At 32.4% G+C, this 24,865-nt stretch overlaps 1 protein-coding gene across 1 annotated transcript; it reads right to left on the reverse strand.

The window, feature by feature from the left end:
* Nucleotides 1-2,384: 2,384 nt before the first annotated feature.
* On the reverse strand, nt 2,385-24,564 carry LOC111716023 (histone-lysine N-methyltransferase PRDM9). Its single transcript, XM_023491435.1, has 11 exons — nt 24,396-24,564; nt 21,496-21,637; nt 18,948-19,584; nt 15,520-15,704; nt 14,299-14,469; nt 13,792-13,878; nt 11,392-11,465; nt 9,607-9,704; nt 5,700-5,823; nt 4,241-4,325; nt 2,385-3,307 (listed from the first exon to the last, which is right to left on the reverse strand). The coding sequence occupies exons 2-11, from the start codon at nt 21,577-21,579 to the stop codon at nt 2,441-2,443; spliced, it is 2,412 nt and encodes an 803-aa protein (XP_023347203.1). The 5' UTR covers nt 21,580-21,637; nt 24,396-24,564; the 3' UTR covers nt 2,385-2,440.
* Between the last annotated feature and the right edge of the window lie 301 nt (nt 24,565-24,865).

Below are 24,865 nucleotides of genomic sequence, written 5' to 3' on the forward strand. Positions count from 1 at the left end.
CTCACATTACCCCAGGGAAGGTTTATTGATGATCAAAGTTTCAAAAATCTCCCTCCAACAAAATTTGCGAAGTGTATCTACTTTTTAGTACAGGATGTCCCAGTAAACACGGGAATTGAGAGACGACTTGAATATCGTCTTTGATTTCAAATAATTAATGAATAAAAGTCTAATGAGCTTTTTAAAATGTGATCTACCTTCTTTGTAGTTTTCAAATTGACCGAGATATTAAAACAATATTTTTGATTTTTAATAAACTAGATTCTGGGCAAATTTCCTAATCTCTCAGCCAAATTTGAAGGTGAAAATGATAAACCACATTTTTTTAAGAAATTCCGAAACTAGTAGTTCTCGGTTTTAACATGTTTTAACTGTGATACTATACAAAATCATGTTTAAAAATTAATCCCGGGTAAAACAAAGACGATATTTAAGTCATCATTTAATTCCCATTTTTATTGGGACAAGCAAGACCATTTTTTCCCACCAAACAAACCATTTTTACCCACCAAACAAACCTGCCCTTGGATGGGGCGAACCGGTGCAATATGGATTTGAGGATTTTCCCACAATAAATTACCCTGATATTATTTACAGAAAAATTTTGAGAACGATTTCAAAATCAAAAAATATTACATGCTAAATTCCGATAATTTTTAGATTATCACATTTCAATGTTTTATTTTTCAGCCGACAATATTATATTTATTCAGGATACAAAATCTCGAAACTTTTTAATACTAATAATCTAAAAAACGTTTTTTTTTATTGCCACTATATCACTTTTATAAACATTAATATTCGTGAATATAATTGGCTCAAACGACTCAAACCGAGTGCCGTAGTTGCAGTTTTAAGTTAAACCCTAAAATGTGTTTTTAATGATTACGTCAAATAAACTTTAGTATCGACCTAAAGGTTGATATTGGACAATAATACTTAAATAAGTTTTGAAAGATTGTTTTTAAATGGTCTGAGGCCGAATTTTAAAAAATTGAGTATTGTAGGTTCCACTTAATTGTTTTCAATGTTTCAAGATTTAAGACGTGTGCTCAAATGAAACCAGTTTTCGGCGGATTTGAGACACGACTCAAATTCATTAAATTCGGACTCTGACAAAGATAAATGACTCTTGTTGGTTCGTTTTTTAAGTTTCAATCCTTAGAGGGTAAGCATTGTAACTTTAAACTTTTGAAATTAGTTCATATTAACTGTTTTTTTAAGAGGTGTCGCATCAATAGAATAGGAAAAAAGATCTTTTGATCTTGTGAAGTTATAAAAAGCATCATTTGACTCGGAAACAGTTAACCAAGAAAACTATTTTCAGACAAGTGCATCTGCAGAGTTTGGCGGTTTAACAACTAGGAGTGAATTTTTCCTTAGACAGTCACAAAATCTGATAAATTAAAACTACAAGTATATAGACAACAGGACTGTCCCGAAAATGGATAGGATCGGCTCGAACTGTGCATCCTGATCAACACTGCCATGGTCGGCAGCTCCCACATTATCATGGCTCACAACTGGCTCATCAAACCCTTTAGCTGATAAATTATTTCCTTGTCTCGTTTAACAAACTTTCCTAAAATGATCATCCTAGGTTTTAATCAGGCTCGTACTTCGATTGGAGTTATTTAAATAATCTGATGATATTAAAACCCGAGACTAAGAATATGTAACAGATTATCTAAGAATAATAAAATCAGGGGCATATTTCAGGAATTTCTCCTGGAGGGGGGGGGGGGGGGGGCTCAGCCCCTGTTGGGCCCAAAATAAACGTAGAAGTCATAGATTTCATTGATCAGGGGGGGGGGGGAGGCTGAGCCCTGAATACGCCTCTGAATAACCTTTAAGTGAAAATGTGCTTTATATTTCTATATTGAGAACTGAGTATTTATTTATAATACAACAAAAATATTTCATTAACAATCCAAATTAAATTATAAACATCAACTTTAACGATTTGCACAAAGAATCATGATACAAATTCAATAAAAAAATTGAGTTTTCCTAATATACAACACAATATTTACTTCAGGGAAAACAAGATATCAATTTAAAACATAAAAAAAAATTGACTGAATTTCAAAAGTAGCTGTTAGCAAGATTTTCCATGCTGAATAATAAAAACAAATAGCATTTCATTTAAAATAATTTTCATTTAAGTATTTCGACTATTTAAACCAAGTTGACACCAATGCATATTGTAAATTAATATTAATCGTAAATAAGTTATTTTACTTAAAATTTTCAACAAAATTAGAAACGGTAAAAAAAATTGATTACATTTGTTTACTTATTTAATATGATTACATAAACAATAATATCAATATAAATAACATTAACTTTACCATATGAATTATGTTACTACTATTAGCAGATAATTTAGATTAAATTCAGAGTTTATGTAGGAGTAGTATTACGGGATTGTAGGATCAAATTACATTACCATCGAGTGATTGTGGATATGCTTAATGTGGAGTTTTAGTTCGTTTTTATCCTTGAACCTCTTCTTGCATTTGTTACATTCTTCTTGATGAATTCTAACATACTCCTCCTGCTCAAGGAACCACTCTGTAGGGTGATGGTTCTTAACATGGAATGATAGATGGCTCCTTTGGTTATAACCTTTATCACAATACTCGCAGTTGAAGGAATATTCTCCTAGATGAACATTCTTGATATGTGTGGCTAAACTGCCTGCTCGGGTTGCTTTAAACTCGCACTGAGTACATGGATACTTAATTCCCTCGTGTACTGATTTTATATGTTTATTAAGATTACTAGATTGCCCAAACCTTTTCCCACACGCTGTGCATTTGTAGGGTTTAGCTAATTCATGAACAGTACGGGTATGTGTTGTAAGGTTCGTACGAATTTGGAATTCCTTACCACAAACATTACATTTATAATCCCGGTGTCCCTGGTGGATGTTTCTAACATGGGCAGTGAGGTTACTTTTCTGAGCAAAACTTTTCCCACACACTTCACAGGGGAATGTTTCACCGAGATGAACCTTTGAATTGTGGAACTTTAGCTTCCTTGCTGAACTAAACGCTTCTCCACATTCAGGACAATAGAATTCACCATGATTATACTTCACATGCTGCTTCAAGGACTGGGTTGAAGGGAATTGGTGATTACAGGTATCACAGGTATACACAGTGGATGCTTCCTGGATCTTCTTATCTCTGCATGAGTTAAGATGTATATCTAATAATTCCTGGGATATAAATCCACTACTGCAGTGGGTACAAGGATGCACCTCCCTACTCCAATTCTCTTCTCCTTTGAACTTGAACCGATCCTGAAATATATATTTGCGGTCAAAAAATTATCAGATTAAAATCAAATTATTAATTAAAATCATTAATAAAATAATTGGTGATGGACTTAAATGGTCTGAAGTCTAAATTTCACTTGACATTTCATTTTAGAGGCGCCCAATTCACAACGGTACCATCTACACCGTTGTCTGAGCAAGCAAAAATATCCTTGATTTTCCACTTAAAAAATTGACAATTTCTGGATGTGGTTTCTGATTTTTATACAGCAGAAACAAAAACGTAAGTTAAAGAATTAAACACTTTAAAAGATAAAAAACGACAAAATCTTCCTTATTGTTGCTCGGGTAAAGGATTTAAAAAGAACCTGTGTAATTTTTTTAAATTGTGTGTTAGTTAAAATTCTGAAAGTCCTTTTAAAAAGACCAGGTTGTTAAAATAGACATGTGTTTCTAAACATGCTTCTTATTTTACCCGGTAATATCTATTGTAGAACCAAACAAATGACCCCCTTTAAAAGAAGCCAAAATCTTTTAAATAGTAGTAAATTCTTTGTTTATCTGCTTTTGTTTGTTTGTTTATTTGTCTGATCATAACTCAAAACCCCTTAAGGGGGGGGGGGACTTGGTTGCACCACGAGAATATTCTTATCTCGGTTATTTGTTTGTAAATAAATCCGTTTTGGACCCTTACGGACCCATTTCCTTGAAAAGTGGCTCCTTGCTCAGGGTGGGATATGTCAGTTTTTGTTTGTAGAACTACAATTATACACTGTTCTGGCTGTTATGTCAAATCTCTAAACAAAAACAATCTATATTCAAAAAGTGGCACTGCCTTTTTTTCCTGTAATGCAAACAGAGGCCATATTCTAAATATGGAAGTAATCAAACCTCATTTATTTGAATAGAGATAAAATATGAGAATAAAACAAAAATATAAAAATGATTTATACTGACCCCAAATTCAATCTTCAGCTGTTCGGCATAATCCTTGCCGTAGAATACAAGCATCTCTACAGCAGATGGGATCTCTTTAATTGTTCTAAAATATCAGACATCAGTTTAAGTATGTTGTCTACTCTACACTTGACGGTTATCTTTAATTGTTCTAAAAACAAGGGCGTATACAGGGGGGGGGCAAGGAGGCAGTGCCCCTCCCTAGAACTCAAAGTTATCACAATTTTCAAATCTGAAACTGAAGAACATAAAAAAAAGTTTGCTGTCTTTTTTCTGCTAGTTTGTTTGTTTGAAGGGGAGAAATTAGTACTAGTAAGGTAATTGGACTGTATGTGTACGTTTGAAGTATACAAAAAGCCAAATGTTTTGAATTTATAGTTTAAACTTGCCCCCCCCCCTAGGAGTTCCTAAGTGGGTGGGGGTAAAATTTTGTTTGCGCTTCGCGAATATTTCGCCCAACCCTAGTTTTTTCTGTATAGGACCTTGTAAAATATCAAACATGAGTATAAGTATGTTGTCTGCTCTACGCTAGACTGTATATCTTTAATTGTTCTAAAATATCAAACATTAGTTTAAGTATGTTGTCTACTCTACACTAGACAGTACATCTTTAATTGTCCTAAAATATCAAACACGAGTTTAAGTATGTTGTCTATTCTACACAAGACAGTATATCTTTAATTGTCCTAAAATATCAAACATGAGTTTAGTATGTTGTCTACTCTACACTAGACTGTATATCTTTAATTGTTCTAAAATATCAAACATAAGTTTAAGTATGTTGTCTACTCTACACTAGACTGTATATCTTTAATTGTCCTAAAATATCAAACATGAGTTCAGTATGTTGTCTACTCTACACTAAACAGTATATCTTTAATTGTCCTAAAATATCAAACATGAGTTAAAGTATGTTGTCTATTCTACACAAGACAGTATATCAACTCTACGCTAGACTGTATATCTTTGATTGTTCTAAAAAATCAAATATGAGTTTAGTATGTTGTCTACTGTACACTAGACAGTTCAAACATGAGTTTCATATGTTGTCTACTCTACGCTAGACAGTATATCTTTAATTGTTCTAAAATATAATCAACGGTATGTTTTAGAAATTAAAGTCTACAGTGGCCGAATTTAATGAATTTAAGCCACGTCTCAAATCCCCCAATAACCGGTTTTAATTGACCGCTGGCTTAAATCTTGAAAATTTTAATATAAATTTAAGTGGAACCAACCATATATAAACCGAGGCTTAAATTCTTGAAATTCGGCCTCTGATTATTTCAAAGATTATAGAAAAGGGTTTTAAAATTCAAATTTTGCTACAAAACTAAAAATTTAACAAAAAAATGGTTGGTCTTAAATGATTTCCCCTTTAAATCAATCATTTGTGATGTAAATTATTGTTTAAGACTCGGAATGATCTAATTATTCCTATTTTAATAAAAAATATTACCTGTAGAAGATTTTATCTTCAAACTGTACTCCGATCATATTGATCTCAAAAACAGTATTGCCACAGTTGGCAAACGCCAGAGGATTGTTGGTGGGGTCAGGGTTCGTCCCAGGGTCCACTGCACCTATAATATTTACATAAATAGAGAATATAGTTTACAAGATAAGTACAGAGGAATGTTGGTGGGATCAGAGTTAGTTCATTGCACCTATAATATATACATAAATAGAGAATATGATAATCTTATGAGGAAAAAAATGTAATAATGGAAATTCTTAAACGAGATGAAATAATCTTGATGTATTCTTTAACGAAGGCCGCAGGCTTGAGTTAAAGAATACATCAAGATTATTTCATCGAGTTTAAGAATTCCAATATTACATTTTTATCCTCATAAGATTATTATTATATCATATTTGTGAGGTTCCATGGGCACATACCCAAGAATTTATATTAAAAAATAATTCAGGTAAAATCCGAATATTCTAAGTTGGAGCAGTTCACATTATGAAAGGTTGCAAATAAGTTTTATGCTCTTGTTCTGACAAACACTGTTTTTTATTTTTCTAATGTTAAAATGTAAAAAAAAAAATATCCTGTATCCAGTACCTTGTATCCAGTACCTTGTATCCAGGATTAGAATGATTGTTTTATTTACAATTAATTTATCCCAAGAAAAACTAGGATGGCCATTTTAGGTATTAATGTCTGGTATCCAAAAGTTGTGAAATCTAAAATATCCTGGAAAATTAAGTTTAAATTGAATTACTATGGTTTTGTGTCATCGATGCTGGATTAGTAGATTCGTGGAACAATCTAAGAGTAATCTTGGATGAACGATGGTTGGGAGACCTAAGCCCCAAGTTTCCAGAAGAAATTCTGCGCCTATACATTTTTCGAAATGTGTACTAATAACATATCCTGTATAAAGTATCCTGTATCATGTACCCAGTTTCGTGTACCCAGTTTCATTTACCCAGTATCATGTACCCAGTATCATGTACCCAGTGTCCTGTATCCAGTATCCCGTATACAGTATCCCGTATCCAGTATCCAGTATCCAGTATCCAGTATCCTGTATCTTGTATCCTGTGTCCAGTATCCAGTATCCAGTATCCTGTATCATGTACCCAGTATCCAGTATCCTGTATCCAGTATCCTGTATCCTGTATCATGTACCCTGTATCAATGTATCATGTATCCAGTATCCAGTATCATGTACCCAGTATTTAGTTTGTATATATGTATGAAGCCAATTTTTTACAGATTGATTCTTGCTGCAGAAGTTTAAACCCTCTTACATGAACTGAACACAAAGGACAATGAATGAAAAATTTAATTTTAATGTTTTTTTTTCAAAAATGGGATTTTTTTCGAGAATTGTACTGATTGTACAGATTTTTAAAAAAAAATATACGGATTTTTTAAAAAATGTACGGATTGGTTTTAAAAAATGTACGGATTGTACGGATTTTAAAAAAAAAAATTGTACGGATTGTACGGATTTTTTTTCGAAAATTGTACGGATTGCACGGATTTCTTCTGAAAATGTACGGATTTTTGTACGGATTTGTTCAAAAAAGTTTTGGCCACCCTGAGAATGCAGAGATTTGCAAAATCTCACCAAGCTTGGTTTGAAATGAAGATGAACTTAAAAAATAATAAGTAGGCAGTGGGCAGTATCCTTTGAGACTCGGCAGTTTGATGAAAGTGTCTAATGTAAGGCTAAAAGCATCGTCCATATTTTTGGGAAAGGTCAGAAAATGTTAATTTCCACTCTTCTGTCAGGACTAGGGTTGAGATTCAAATTGATATTTCTGAATTAAGGTATATCAATACTTCAAAAAACGAAAAAGGTAAGTGAGCATGAAAAGGTAAGTGAGTTTGTTTTACTAAAGTAAAAAAGGTAAGTTTGCATGTTTTAAAATAAAAGAAAAAGGTAAGTGAGCATGTTGTTTTTAAGTTAAAAAAGGTAAGTTTGCATGTATTAATGTAAAAGAAAAAGGTAAGTGAGCATGTTGTTTTTAAGTTAAAAAAGGCAAGTTTGCATGTATTAATGTAAAAGAAAACGGCGAGTTTGCCCTGTGCATGTTGTCAGTACAAAATAATTAAGTTAATATCAATATTGATCTATACTGAAAAGATCAATTTAAGGAGCGTGTAAGAATGAATATTCTTCAACTAGTGAAAGAATTTCCATTCTTTAATGCTTGGAGCGTGTAAGAATATACATTCTTTCACGCTCTGACCGTGTAATAATTTCCATTCTTACACGATCTGAGCGTTAAAGAATGAAAATTCTACACCTACAGTGTAAGAATAAGCATTCTTAAACGCAAGGAAGCGAACAATATTAAAATTGTTCCTCCTGAACCGTGTAATAATGGGAATTCTTAAAAGATAGGTTTACTACTATGGAACCGAACAGATATGATATAATATAGTTTACAAGATAAGTATAGAGGAATGTTGGTGGGATCAGAGTTAGTTCATTGCACCTATAATATATACATAAACAGAGAATAAAGTTTACAGGAATGTTGGTGGGATCAGGGTTAGTCCCAGGGTCCACTGCACCTATAATTTATACATAAATAGAGAATATAGTTTACAAGATAAGTACAGAGGATTGTTGGTGGGATTAAGGTTAGTCCCAGGGTCCACTGCACCTATAATATATACATATATAGAGAATATAGTTTACAAGATAAGTACAGAGGATTGTTGGTGGGATCAAGGTTAGTTCCAGGGTCCACTGTACCTATATATACATATATAGAGAATATAGTTTACAAGATAAGTACAGAGGAATGTTGGTGGGATCAGAGTTAGTTCATTGCACCTATAATATATACATAAACAGAGAATAAAGTTTACAGGAATGTTGGTGGGATCAGGGTTAGTCCCAGGGTCCACTGCACCTATAAAATATGCATATATAGAGAATATAGTTTAAAGTTAGTTTAACTTATTTTCTGCATTCTAAATAATATTAGATTGATTAATGATTGAATAGGAAAAAAGATCTTTTGATCTTGTGAAGTTATATGGGATTAAGGTTAGTCCCAGGGTCCACTGCACCTATAATATATACATATATAGAGAATATAGTTTACAAGATAAGTACAGAGGATTGTTGGTGGGATCAAGGTTAGTTCCAGGGTCCACTGTACCTATATATACATATATAGAGAATATAGTTTACAAGATAAGTACAGAGGATTGTTGGTGGGATCAAGGTTAGTTCCAGGGTCCACTGCACCTATAATATATAAATATATAGAGAATACAGTTTACAAAAATATGGGGACGAGCACTGCCGAAAATATATTAAATGAGGTTCGGAAGCTGTGCGGGCGAGGTTGCCTTCCCTCCCTCCTTCTACAATCCTTGTCAAACCAAGTCAAATCTGAAAGTGAAGGGAGTGCTTGAGGCATTCTTGACGAAGGTTCAATTCTTACCTGTATTAATTCAGCCGTATCTTAGTATTTTTTTAAGTGGCATTTTCCATTTCATATATGTATAATGTATTTTCTTTCGAATGTCTTTCGTCTGTTTGTTTTTATCCAATAAACGTTAGAACGGCTGAACCAATCAGTCCCAAATTTTGTGTGGAAACTCACAAGACCACAGGGAAAATTTATGGACCTTAAAAGTTAAAAATTTTTCCCGGAAACTTGTTTATAATCATTATTTTTGAAAATACGTCAATTTGAAAAGACAATTCCACCAAAATTTGAGATTGATTAAAAATGACCACTTTCCGAGCAACAGTTAAAATTAGGTTCCTTTTCAATCTGATCTCATATATCACAGCAGCGCGATTTGATCCTTGCTAACATTTAGAAGCATTTTGAAGCACCCATCATCTGGACATGGACATTGTTTATTGTTAATTAAATGTTACCTTCTACTCTTGACATACTACTGTCTTGAATCTCCCAGGCATATCCAGATTCAGTGTTGGATTCCTTCTGAGACTCAAGTTCTTCAACTGACACCTTGCTAAATAATAAATAATTGAGTAGAAAAGAGTTCTTGGATACTTTAAGATATTCCCTTGGCCCAAACTTAATTCAAGGTTACTTTTTAGATTTTTGTTCATATATGATTATTATATTCAAAATTGTATTATAGTGAAACTTTATCTTTGATACATTTAAAAAATATATTTGAGAATGTTTTTATTATAATTTTCAAATTCATTAAGATTTTTGCTTGTCTTGAATTCAGAAACGTTAAAATTCTAAAAATCATTTGAAAATTAAGTAAATTAAAAGCAAAAACTAGGTTTTTTGGAAAGATATTTGTCAGAGCTTCTTAAAAACCTTGTTTTCTTGCCTAAAACAAAACCAATTTTGAAATATCGAAAAAACAGACAAATGGTATTCAGCCGTCTATACCCAATACCTATATCAACTTGTTATGAAAAAATTGAAAAATCGTATTTTTTGATGATCGGGTTGTTACGATCAAATCTCGGAATTTTTTCTATTGCATAAGTTTGGTGTTGTCTGGGTTTATATTGATCTACCAGGGGTTGTAATCTGGCAGCACATTCATCCACCCACGCTTCATTCATACTGAGAAGAGGGTTGACAAGATTCCAGCTGCCTATGAATTCTTAGGCCTGAGAATTAAGAGTGCAGGAATCCTTCTGATATACTGGAAGGAGGCCCGGGTGCCATACTGATGGAAAACATCACACTCATTGCTCCCTAACATCTGTAAGCCCGGATTGGATACCCCCCGGTACCTATAGCTGGCAACCATAGACTTTCCCTGCTTTTCCACCATTCCTCTCTTCATCATCATTCACTTTGATCAGTTCACTTAAAGCTTCTTTCTTTATTAGTAGAAAGCACGCACCCTTTCGCTGCGAGAGTTGTTGACAGCCGCCCCTCTGTCCTCCTACATCCGCCAGGTGGTCATAACTGCTTAACCAGATGTCTGCTTCAGATGTCTTTGAAACCACAGGTTTGTGGGAGTACGGGAATCAAACCCGTGAAAACCAGTCTGGATACCAATCCAGTTAAGGCTGTGGACAAGTGTGCTTAACTTCAGTAATCTAACAAGAACTGGTGTCACACACTCTCCACCCCACCCCACATTATCTTTGAAATATTGTAAAAACAGAAAAACGGTATTCAGCCATTCAAGACGCATCTGTTTATACCCAATACCTTTATAAACTTGTTTTGAAAACATTTTAAAATCGACCTTACCATCTTTTACAAATGTTGCTTCTAATTTGCCTTTGTACAATTTTTATGCTGATGCATAAAGGATTTGACATTTTCCATGAAATAGTTTCACACTTAATATAATATAATAAATATAATATCAGAAAATATAAATACTTGTTATGGGTGAAAATCAAAACAAAAATTTGGCAAAGCTGAAAGTAGAAATTTGCCCTTTTTCTACTTTACATAGATTTCCGAACTCAGTAGAAGTGCAGTGCAGTGGGTCAACTTTAATAGGAAAACTGCAGGCAAAGTATAAAAATTTTGATTGGATGATTTGATAAAACCACGGTAATGTTTTAGAATAATTTTAAAATTCTAAGTCAGGTAAGCTGACCCTTTAAGTTTCCATAACAGGTTTCAATTTTATAACAGCTTGCATACAAAGATATAAACAATTGCGTTTCTGTGAATACAAACCCTCGGTATTTAACTTATTCACTTACTTTCCAAGATATGGTCCAAGAATGGAACCCTTTGGTATTGGTTTTCCTACATTCCAAAGTCCCATACCTGCTCCCTGGGAAAAAAATTAGATTAGAAATTATTAAAAAAAAATATTAAGAAAAAATTGGCGACAATAATACAGTTTTTCAATAAGTCTGTAAGGAGAAACAAGCAAATTTAAGAGTTGCTATGTTATACAAAATACTGTAAACCTACAATTGTTGTATATAGATTATTGAAGTATAAATAATTTTGTTGAACTCAGAGATATTATTATCACATTTTTCGTTGGAAAGGAAATTTCCATGGAGGATTTGAATCAACAAACAACAAACAATTTGAACCCGCTATCTTGTATCTATGCGGAGATAAAATAACGGGATTTTTGTCGGCAGAGAAAACAAAATGAACGGCCATTTTATTTATGCCCAAACATGATGAAGCAGGAAGAAAGGAGAAGGGTCGACAGGACCGCCAGGAGGCGGATTTATCTTCATCTATGATTCAAGGATTAACTTCGGTTGATCCTACAGTTTGTATTTAATATCTAATGTATAATAAATATATGTCGATTCTGGGGTACTAGAAACAACGATTCTCTTTCTTAGGTAAAAAAAATAAGTTTCAGGACTCTGATCGGCGCGCTGAGAATCGTTGTTTCTAGTACCCCAGAATCGACATACTACATGCAAAACATATGAAAGGATGACACAGAGGGTGACTGCTGGCTGCTAGCACGTCGATCAGAGTAGTCTTGCAAAAGTTTTTACTAAGAAATGGATCCCAATTACCTACAAATCAACAACATGTAAAATATGTGAAAAGATGACCCATAATGGAACTGCTGGTTACTAGCGCGCAGGTCAGAATGCTCCAATATTAAATTTGACCTCGGAAATGAATTTCTCTTGCCAAATTACCTATAAATCGACATACAACATGCAAATATGTGGGAAGATGGCCCATAATGTAACTGCCGGCTACTAGCGCGCCGGTCAGAATGCTCCAATATTTATTTTGACCTCAGAAATGAATTCCTCGTGCCAAATTACCTATAAATCGACATACAACATGTAAAAAATGTTCGAAGATGACCCACAATGTAATAGTTGGCTACTAGCGCGCCGGTCAGAATGCTCCAATGTCTATTTTGACCTCGGAAATGAATTCCTTGTCCAAATTTTGCTATAGTTTCATGTATCTCATGCAACTGTTATTCTAACTTAGGCCAAACTTAGTATTCAAAGATATTTTCTTATATTGCGCGCGCGCGCGGACATTTAAGCCTTTGCAGGTGAATTTTTTTAGCGCAAATTTGTTTCAAAAGTGCCAGGAAAAATGTTCAAGTGAAATTTATGAAGTGAACATTGATTTACTGTCATAAAAGTCGCATTTTCTCACAAAAAGCGCGCGCGCGCACTTTTGCTCAGATTCCTTCAAAACCAAAAAATGCATGTATTTTACATAATTCTGAGTTTTCATGCAAAAAATCAGCCTCCTACGACAATTCTAAGTAATGTTTAAACACTGTTTAAATTTTCCGGAGAGTAATACGTTTCATGCCCCCCCCCCCTTTCTTACCTTTTTACTTGATGGTTCAAACCCCGAGATCATATTCTTGGTAACTAATCCGTTTATTATGTAATTTCTTACCATTTTACATGATGGTTCAAACCCCGAGATCATAATCTTGGTAATTAATCCGTTTATTATATAATTTCTTACCTTTATACTTGATGGTTCAAACCCCGAGATCATAATCTTGGTAACTAATCCGCATCTTATGTAATTTCTTACCTTTTTACTTGATGGTTCAAACCCCGAGATCATAATCTTGGTAACTAATCCGCATCTTATGTAATTTCTTACCTTTTTACTTGATGGTTCAAACCCCGAGATCATAATCTTGGTAACTAATCCGTTTATTATGTAATTTCTTACCTTTATACTTGATGGTTCAAACTCTGAGATCATAATCTTGGTAACTAATCCGTTTATTATATAATTTCTTACCTTTATACTTGATGGTTCAAACCCTGAGATCATATTCTTGGTAACTAATCCGTTTATTATGTAATTTCTTACCTTTATACTTGATGGTTCAAACCCCGAGATCATAATCTTGGTAACTAATCAGTTTATTATGTAATTTCTTACCTTTTTACTTGATGGTTCAAACCCCGAGATCATAATCTTGGTAACTAATCTGTTTATTTTATAATTTCTAATAAATTGATCATAATCTTGGTAACTAATCAGTTTATTATGTAATTTCTTACCTTTTTACTTGATGGTTCAAACCCCGAGATCATAATCTTGGTAACTAATCTGTTTATTTTATAATTTCTAATAAATTACATAATCTTGGTAACCAATCCGTTTATTATGTAATTTCTTACCTTTTTACTTGATCGTTCAATTTTGAGATTGTAATCTTGGTAACTAATTAGTTTATGATGCGTAGAGCAGCCTCCTAGTTTCAGGTCCTAATATACAGTTCAGTGATTACCAGAATAAACAAAAGTTTATTATTTTTTAGTATTAATTTCTGTCAAATTTTGTTTCTTTTCTGGAAAAATCATTCCTTCCTTTTATGAAAAAAAAATGTTCCCCAAATTTTTTTTAAAGGGTTTCTTCTCTGAATCGGGAAAAATAAATGATCTCATGGGAAAATTCATAGAATTTTCGGAAAGATGTTTCAAAAAAGGTTAAAAAATCACTAATCTTTGAAAGTTATCTTTTTACGTTTTTTTTAACGATTCATCAAAAATCATTTTCCCATGTAGAAAGATATCAAATCAAATCAAATATTTATTACATGATGATTTATAGTTTAGACAATATAAAAACCACAAAAAATTAAATTCCCTGTGCAGTATCACAAGATGATATATTAATTATTTTACCTTACATTCTTCACAATAAACAAATCTATTCCTCTCCGCACGTTTCAATCCGTAGTTAGCGACAACAGATCCAAACATCTTCTTCTTCTTGTTTATATCTCTGTTCTTGGTCTTCTCTCCTATTCTTTGCTTGCGTTTCTTCTGTCCTCCTTTCTTCCTGGTAGAGTATTCCTAAATAATAATATTCCTGATACCGATTATTCCTAAATAACAATAATCTATTCCTTGTAGAATATTCCTAAATATCAATAATGTATTCCTGGTAGAATATTCCTAAATATCAATAATCTATTCCTGGTAGAATATTCCTTAATAACAATAATCTATTTCTGGTAGAATATTCCTCAATATCAATAATATATTCCTGGTAGAATATTTCTTAAAAACAATAATCTATTCCTGGTAGAATATTCCTCAATATCAATAATCTATTCCTGGTAGAATATTTCTTAATAACAATAATTTATTCCTGGTAGAGTTTTCCTAAATACCAAAAATCTATTCCTGGTAGAGTTTTCCTAAATACCAAAAATCTATTCCTGGTAGAGTTTTCCTAAATACCAAAAATCTATTCCTGGTAGTGTATTTTGAAATACCAATTATCTATTCCTAATACCGAGTGTTCCTTAATACCAATAACTTATTCCTGGTAGAATATTCCTATAAACCAATATCTATTTTATGTAAAATATTCCTAAATTATAATATTCCTTATACCAAATATTCCTAAATACCAATAATTTTTTTATTTAGAGTATTCCTAAATAATAATGTTCATATTACAAGTATTTCTCATACTTATCATCTATTCCTGGTAGAGAATTCCTAAATACCAATAATCTATTCCTTGTAGAGTATTCCTAAATACCAATAGTCTTATTCCAGGTAGAATATTCCTAAATACCAAAAAATCTATTCATGGTAGAATATTCCTTAATACCAAGAATTTCTTCATTGGTAACAAAGGATAATTGGCTTATTCATCAGATTGGACAATTTTTTTAATTCCACAAAAGAGTCGAGTATTTCAGCTAATGGTAGCATGCAATGGTACCCAGAAAATAGTGGAATCATTGTTATGATAATAGCGACATTTGTTAAGTAAAAAATAAACATTGAAGACAACAATCAATTCACAATTTTTGGTTAGCACTGCAATTCTAAAAATTGTGGACAAAACTGTAAATAATTTAAAACTAAAGTACAAATCTGAATATTCACCGAATCTGAATTTTCAGAAGCCTGGTCATCTTGATGATCAGTTTCTTTATATTCATCATCTCCGGGCTTATCTTGCTCGTTGAGTAATGGACCAGGAACATAAATTTCATCCGGGACATCTTCAAACTGAGCATAGTTTATCTCTACTCTTTGCCTCCCAGATCTTCGTACACTGAGTCCAGGATCTAGACAATATAATGTTAGATTGTTGGCAATATTTTATATACCAGGCTTCCTTTATCTAGTAAACATTTTTGCGTTTCAATCGTGCTTAGGTCATACGAGTTTCCACAAAAAATGTCCCAACCCGGGTCGTCAGCCATTTTGACGTTTATTGAATACAAACAAACAGACAGACAACTTGACATGGAAAGTATAGATATATATAGAATTAGACTAGACTTTCAAGGAACTTTGCGCCCGTTTTCCTTTTAATAATTTAATCTTTTAACCCTATTCCTGTTTTTTTTTAAATAACTCAAAAAGTATTGGTCTGAGGCATTGAAATTATTAATTGTTCTCAAATTTTCACGGATTTTTCTTTCTAATTTGGTGCATTTTCTAAAATAATAAATTTTGACATTTTTCCGGGCAAAATTATTCAACTTCAATCATCCATAACGCTTCCCAGCTGGGATTATGTAAGATGACTCTAAAACTTTGGACTTGGTCGGTTCAGCCGTTTTTACGTTCATTGGATGAAAACAAACATAGTGACAGACAGACAAGCAAAGTGTATATACAGGTGTGATCCTCTTCCTCTCCTATCTCCTTTCAACCTTTTTTGGTGAATTACATTTATATTTCGACAAAGATATTACAACTAAATAAATTTTAAATTGAATAAAAAACGACCAGGATAATCTTGAAAATGTGAAAAATGATATAGATTCCCTTAATAAAAACGAGCAATATACTCTTAATTACAATGATTATTTAGATTCAACAAATATGGGTCCCGATCTATTTGCGAACATTGAGCTTAGAAATACATACCAAAGCGAAAACAATTTTGTATCAAACATTAGAAATTTTAGCAGATTAAATGTCACTAGTTTAAACATTCAAAGTCTGTCATCAAAATTTGAAGAATTGAAAATATTTCTTGATAGAATCGAAAAATCAGGAGGTAATGTATATTAGTTTTAGTTTTACAAGAAATATGGGATGTTTCTATACCTAACTTATTCGTTATCAAGGATTTCGAAATATTTACTAAAACACGAGAAGTATCAAAAGGGTTGTAGTATATTGTAAACAAAACTTGAATCCAAAATTGATACCTGGCTCAGTTATACAAAATATTTTCCCTTTTGTGTCGATTGCAATAGAAATACAACTTGAAAACGTCTCAGTTTTAATTGGATCATATTACAGATCTAACAAATATTTCAGTATTAATAATTCATCAAATCACTTTGAACCATTTTTTAACGAGTTATTATCTTTTTTAGAAATTTGCAATAACAGCAATTACAATTCCTATATTTTCTCAAGACACTAACATAGATCTTATTAAGCAAAACAATGATGTTGTCAGTGAGTATACTTTGCATATATTGTCTTGAGGCTTTTTAACTACAGGGGGGGGTCAAATTGACCCCCACCCAGCAGGAATAGGGTTAATTGGTTGCCAAAAACAAAATCCTAGGAAAATGTGGGATACATTAAAAAACATTACAGGGATGGGAAACAAGCCTAACCAGAGTTCAATGAAAATTGATTCCATTAAGAAGGAAAACTTAATTATATCAGATCAAGTTATTATTGCTAATGAGTTCAATAAATATTTTTCATCTTTTGGCCAATCTAAAGCAGAAGCTATTCCTAAAGTAGATAAGTAGATTTTTCAAAATTTCTTCTACCCTCCTCCATGCATTCTTTTGCTTATTTTCCAACTGATCCAGTAGAAATAATGGAAGAATTAGAAAGACTCGAAAACAAAACCTCTGAGGATAAAAATGGAGTTTCAGGAAAATTGCTTAAACAAATATCTACAGAAATAGCCCCTGCTTTATCTAACGTTTTTAATTTAAGCCATGAGACAGGTGTATTCCCTAATTGTTGGAAAATGTCCAGAACTATTCCTATTTATAAAAAGATAAAAAAGACGACTTATCTAATTTTCATCCAATTGGATTAATCAATGGATTAACTAAAATATTGGAAAAAATTCTGCATAAAATAGAAGATTTTTATCAGCAGAACAAATGTTTTAATGATTCTAACACATGCTATGTTAGAAGAAAAGAATTGAAGAAAGCAAAGACGACTTTACAAAGAGAAGAATAAAAAGATTAAAAAGAGTAAAAGATATAATCAAACAGAAAGGATGTCAAAAAAAGGTGCGAATTAAAAAGATGCTTAAAAATGCCCGTATTTCATAGAACCTTTATCTCTTTCACACTCCATAAAGCTTTTTTTACTTTTTTAAAAACATTACAAAAAATATACAATTTTTATTTCTAAAAGTTGTTAGTTTATCGTCGAAAAATACTAACAATCTACCACCCATTTATATTAAATATAGTATAAACAATAAATATGTAACTGTCCTTATTCTTTCCTTTCCTTTTCCTTTTGTTTCTATTTTTATATTTTTTTAGAATTGGGGGGAACTATTCCCACAACCTCTACTTTCAGAGGTTTTAAATTATTTTCTCCTGAAACCTTAATTTTGTATGTTTTTGTTATATTTCATAAATAAATAATTTTTTTACTTATACTTTTTAGCAGGAAAAGTCAAACTATGTACATTTGAGACCAATTCATAATATATAGAAGTGGTTCAACTAAGTCTACGTAGTTTAAATTTCTTCTCAATAATCATTAAATTTGAGCGTTGACCATTCAGGATTAAAAACAAAACCCAAAAATTCGTAATCGCCCAGAAAGTTTAGAGATTTCTAATCATTTTTAAAAATTTGATAAAAACTGATCATTTGTGTGCAATATAATAATTTTTTTACTGAGTGTTCATCTAAATTTTGTTCCAAAGTAATAATATTAAGTCCTGCAACAAAAGTTCTATTTTGTTAAAAAGTAATAATATTAAGTCCTGCAACAAAAGTTCTATTTCAATGGATCATCTCAGTTTTTATTAAAAGTTACCAAAGCAAATTTTAAGATTGAAAATGCATTTTATAATGAACTGTTAATTTCAATAGTTTTTTTTCCATCCTTAATCAATGAACCTCATAAACTTTTTCTTTATCTATACTGGTGAGGTGGGAACCCTTGTATTGTGGATATCGAGATCAATGCTTGATCTTGATCTTTTCAATTCAATCTTTGTTTAATATCCACAGTACCATGAAGGGATGCCCACTGTTGATATCGGATCAAGCATTTTGGATTATATTTATTCAACACAAAATTCCTAGCTCTAATAATATTCTATTTTTTTGGATCTAGAAAATTGTTCTTACCTCTTAAAGATCCTGATCCAGATCCATCTTTCCGTCCTTGTCCTCGACCTCTAGATCGAACACCTCGTCCTTGTCCTCGACCTCTAGGGCTAACACCTCGGCCTGCATCTGCTGAAGGAGGAAAGGATAAACTAGTCTTTCCTGGGAATAGTTGATTCAGTTTAGTTTTTATATCCTGGATATTCCGAAGTCTGGCTTCTTTATATCCTCTACTCAGGTCTTCTCCTTCTTTATATCCTCTACTCAGGTCTTCTCCTTCTTTATATCCTCTACTAAGGTCTTCTCCTACTTTATATCCTTTACTCAGGTCTTCTTCTTCTTTATATCCTCTACTCAGGTCGTCTTCTTCTTTATATCCTCTACTCAGGTCTTCTCCTTCTTTATATCCTCTACTCAGGTCTTCTCCTTCTTTATATCCTCTACTCAGGTCTTCTTCTTCTTTATATCCTCTACTCAGGTCGTCTTCTTCTTTATATCCTCTACTCAGGTCTTCTCCTTCTTTATATCCTCTACTCAGGTCTTCTCCTTCTTTATATCCTCTACTCAGGTCTTCTCCTTCTTTATATCCTCTACCCAGGTCTTCTCCTTCTTTATATCCATTACTCAGGTCTTCTCCTTCTTCATGAGAGCTTTCAACCTGGAAATAACATAAATAGTAAATAAAAATGGATATTATATTCATATTGGTGTTATTATTGATCAAGATCAGTTATGACAAGAAGCCAAATTTTGTTTTGGAACGTTTTAAAGAAAGACATTCCATTGATAGAACATTTTATAGATAATAGATAATAGATAGATAATAGAAATAAATTGTCCTGTCTCTGAAATGTCCTATCTATAATTTTGTTATCTATGAAATGTCTTTCTACAAAATGTTCCAATACCAAAATTTGCCTCAACCCCTCCCCTCCCCCCTCACCCATTGACCTAAATATGAAAAATGTACACTTGGTTATAATATTTTGGTTTAGTTTTGGGAACAATTTCTGGGCTAGGCACGCAGGCGCTTATACAGGATATATATGCCAAAGACTTCATAATGCATATTGCTATACAATTGTTTATCAAGTAGAGGGGGTGGGGTTTTAGATGAAAGGGAAATTCTAATGCAACTATTGAAAAGAAATGGCGCAAAGCGCCAAGAAATTTGTCAACTACTTTTTAAGGGGGAACAGACCCTTTGCAGATGGATGCAAACTCATTTTTTACCTACTACACCTGATTTTAACCGTTGCCCATAAATCCCCGAGGGGACAGGGCCCCCCCAGGGATGCCCAGGTGTGGGGGGAGAGAGGACTACTTCCCCCTTCCCCTGTATATGCCAAGGGCAGGTAAAGAGAACAAGCACTTCTGGTAGGATCGACCCGGAAAGTATTCTTTGTGTGAATATTTTGAGGAAAATAAAGTTGAAGGCAAAGAGACCCCCCCTACATCAAATGTGCCAACTCCACCATCCCCTTTCGACATTTTTTCGGGCAAAATTTTTCAATTTTAATCAGTCATAAACCTTTCCTGGGGTCATGTGAACTTTCTCAATAATTTGTGGCTTGATTGGTTCAACTGTTTTTATGTTTATTGAACACAAACAAACAAACTGAGAAAAAGACAAGGAAAGTATACTGCAGATATGACACGAGACCAAATGTAATATAATAGCGAACTATGAACAGATTCAAAATAAATAGAAGTGGTTCAACTATGTTAACGTAGTTCACAACTTTTTACTTATCATTCAATTTGATCGTTGAATATCAGGTTTAAACAAAAATTAAGAAATTTGTAATTGCCCAGGAAGTTCAGAGATTTCTTATCATTGTTACAAATTAAAACAAATAATTTTTGTATGTAATCCTTGGAATTTCAATATATAAATCTGTTTATTTGAAAGGAAATATAGTTCTAGTCACAAACTCTGATTTTCTAATCCTTATATCTTTGCAAACCAATATTGAAGACCTTAGATATTTCAAACTATGAATTCTGTTATGCCAATTAATCCAAGTTTGAAATATCAAAAGTGTACACCCATCAGGTTGCAAAGAAATATGAATTCAAAAATTTGAATTTGTGGCAAAAACTCAATTCCTTTGTCAGCGTATTAAAGTCCTGCATAAAAATATCTCTAACTTTCTTGCCGTAGGTCCAGTTTTTCCATTGAGATAAAAAAAAAAATATAAATATGATTTAAAATGAATTGTAAAATGAACAGATAAATTTCATCCACATTCCACTATCCGCATATATCTATAATAATCCAGTACCTTATTTTTACTTATTTAAAGTGAGCTGAGAACTCTTGTTTTGTGGATATCAGGATCAATGCTTGATCTCAATCTTTTTATCTTTGTTCAATCTTTGTTCAATATTCGCAGTGTAATCGTACCCTGAAGGGAAAGCTGAAATCATGAGATTCAGCATTGATACTACAAAGCAAGTGCACAATATGGATATCAGGATCAAGCGTTCTGGATTTTGATTATTCAACACAAAAGTTCCCAGCTCTGATAATATTCTATTTTATTGGATCTAAGAAAAATATTCTTACCTCCATCTTTCCGTCCTGAGGACTTCCTTGGTTAAAGAAATTGTCCTTGTCCTTTAGATCTTCCTCCTCCCCCTTTTCCTGCATTTGCTGAAGGATGACTGAGAGGATCAAATTCTCTTACCGGAGAAAAGCTGGTTGAGCACTAAAAAAGTGTGCTTTATCAAATTTTCAAAGTTACCAAGATTATGTAATTTATTAGAAATTACATAATAAACGGATTAGTTACCAAGAATATGATCTCCGAGTTTGAACCATCAAGTAAAAAGGTAAGAAATCATTTTCCCAAAAATTCTTGTATTTTCTTAATGTTCGTGTAATGTTAGCCCTGAACTAAATCATTTATTAGGTTTTTTTGCATTTTGTACGAATTTTTAATGCAGAAATCCAATTTTTTTTAAATATGCAAATGCGATGGATATTGCATAAGTAAAAAACATCACTTTTTTTAAGATAAAAACGACAAAATCTTTCTTTACTGAAGATATAAATCTAGTTTCTATTTTGAGTAATTCTCCAACTGGAGCAGGGAAGGAGAGAAATATTTCTGAAACCAGATAAATTGTGTAAAGTTTTTTGACCTCAAAAATGACCTTGACTAGTGAGTAATGCCTAGTGTCTACCTTGTCTTAAGTTAGTTAAAGAAAACGGGTCTGTCCTAGTATACGATTTTTGGAAAATTACCAAGAAAACTATGTCATGTTAATTTCTAATGTCCAAAATAACGAAAATTGGTTAAATAATTGTTTTAAAAAATTTGCAATGTTTTTCACACCAGGTTTTTTGCCTGCACCATTAGATCCTAAGATATGAAAATCGGTTTAAATTCTTCTAATATTTTTTTGTTTTAAGGGACATTTTTATAGATTAATTCTTGTAATAATTTTAATTTTAATTATTCGAAACGAATCTGTGTTATTATTTGTGATTTTCAAACAAGTCCTAACGACTATTGAGCCCAGTCGGTTCAGCAGTTAGACGTTTATTTGATATACAAACAATAAAACAAACTAACAATCAAACAAGTCAAATTTCAATTCTACCCAAAGATGACGACATATTTTTACTAATAATATTTTCCCTAATGTCCGATTTACAACAGTACTCTTTAAACCTTCGTCCGGACAACGAAGGGGTAGATACTTCTGTTCATCGAGAAAAGAAAGCTTTTTTTAAATATCTTGAAACCCAATTGTACACAACCGAACATTTTACATTAAAAACGGTTTCCAAAAGTTAGAAAGAAAATATTTATTTCTCAAATTCTAGAAAGTGAATAATAATGTTTTAAAAACTTAAAACGACTTGCAAACTAAATATTAATAGGCGGTTTCAGGATTTAAGTTAGGGGGGTAAACCCCCCCCCCTGTAATCTTTATAAAAAGAAATTCCCCCTCCCCAACCCCTCTTGTGCTAAAAAGTTCTATCTACCGCCCTGACCCTACAAAAATTACAGTTTCTTTATAGTGCAGGGTAGGCAAATGTCTTAATAATCCTTTTTAATCCTTTTTTTACATTTTTTTTTAATATTGGTTTAAATAAATTTTATTACAAAATTGTAAAAAAATTGGCTGATTTTGAAAAAAGATAATCCATTTATTTATCTAAAAAAGATTATTCTAATAAGGTGAGAATTATTTTTTATTTCCTGCTATTATTTTTAAATCATGTTAATTTTTTTAGCAGTAGACTGCAAGTTTTTTAGAGTTAAAAATAACCAAAAGAAGGCTGAAAGTAAATTAAGGAATTTTTGTTTAAAATTTAAAAAAAAATATCCTCCTTTATTTCAATCTACACTAATTTTGTTCTCTTGGGCCGCTTGAATTAAAGGTATTTAAAACACTAATGTCCTAAATTGTGGCAAGCCTCTTTGGGCGCATCGCCATTTTTCCCAGGTTGACCAACCTGTCGGTGGTAATAGATGACCTGTTCAATCAGAGCATTGAGCAATATTTACATCACAAAGTTTCAGTGGTCGATAAAAACTTAAACGTTTTGACTATTGCACATATTACAACATAGCGAAAAACTTGGGTTATCACGGGTGTATTTTGCGTTTTTTTATGTGTTTTATTTTATTTTAAGCAGCATTTACAAAAAGCATAATAAAACTGACCATCGCCAATGGCTATTTATAGCCGAAAAACCAGTTTTACAAGTGATTTTTTAATTTTTTCCAAATATGTCGATATGGGTTTAAAAAATCAGCCTTGCAAAGCTTAATTCTAAGCAGCAAACAGTTTGTAAAAAATATTCAAACATGCGATCTAAGAGCATTAAAGTGCAAAAAAATCACAAAATTCCCTAGTTTTTCAGCTCCAATTTGGCTTCATCATTTTGCAAAACGGGTTTTCCGTTAAATATGGCTTGGAAAGACGGATCTTTTGATGCACATATCGACATATTTTAGGAACTACTAGCGTTTTTTTTACCACAAAAGGCCATTTGTGATTGTCAATTTTGATATTAGCGAAAAATGCCTCTTGTAAGTGTTTCTTAGAATTAAAAATACACTAGTATTAACTACTTGAAATGATTCCTCTCAAATTTGTGAAAAATCTTTCACTCTTAATATATAGTTTTATTTTTACAATGTGGTCACTTTCATCAAGTAAACTATATTATTTATTTAGATATATAAATAAAAAACTACCCGAAAATATTAAAAAGATACTTGAAATTAATTGCATTCATGGTATATGATTAAAATTGAGTAATGAGCGCTTATGGGCCCGTGCATATGAAGATTAAATTTATGTATTTTTGTTATAATGCGATAAAATGACCAGCAAATAACTCTTTACATGTCAAAATCTTTTAACGTAATCAACAATTTAAAGTTAAAGAGAAAGTAAAAAGCCGATGTCAAGACCAATACACAATATTACAGTTGAGTACTTCACCTTCCCGCGGCCAGCCGATCCATGACTAAGATGGCAGCGGCCTGTGGAAGCCTGAACTTTCAATGGCGTCAGCTGATGAAAAATTCCGGCGAAAAAAACCGGTTTTAAGAGCTGACGGATTTGGTTATTTAGCATTTGAACATTGAGGGCATCAGAACTGTAATTGAAATTCGAAATATTATTTTTTGAATTATATTCAAAATCAAAATTTAAAATTTAGAATTAATCAGCAACTGATTGTTTATATTGAAATTTTGAAAGCTATTTTGTCGCACTTTTAACAGTTACAGGAAAAGGGCGCGCCGTATAGGGGGGCCGGGGCCTAGAGGGATTCCGAATTCGACCCCTGTAAAAATTGCATATATCTGCAAACCACGGCCCGCTTATAGATATGATTCTATGCTATCATTATTTGGTGAGAATTACTTAAGAAATGAAGTACCCTGTATTATATTCTAATTTTTACTCAG

This window comes from Eurytemora carolleeae, unplaced genomic scaffold, assembly GCF_000591075.1.
Source record: "Eurytemora carolleeae unplaced genomic scaffold, Eaff_2.0 scaffold1937, whole genome shotgun sequence".
NCBI lineage: Eukaryota > Metazoa > Arthropoda > Copepoda > Calanoida > Temoridae > Eurytemora > Eurytemora carolleeae.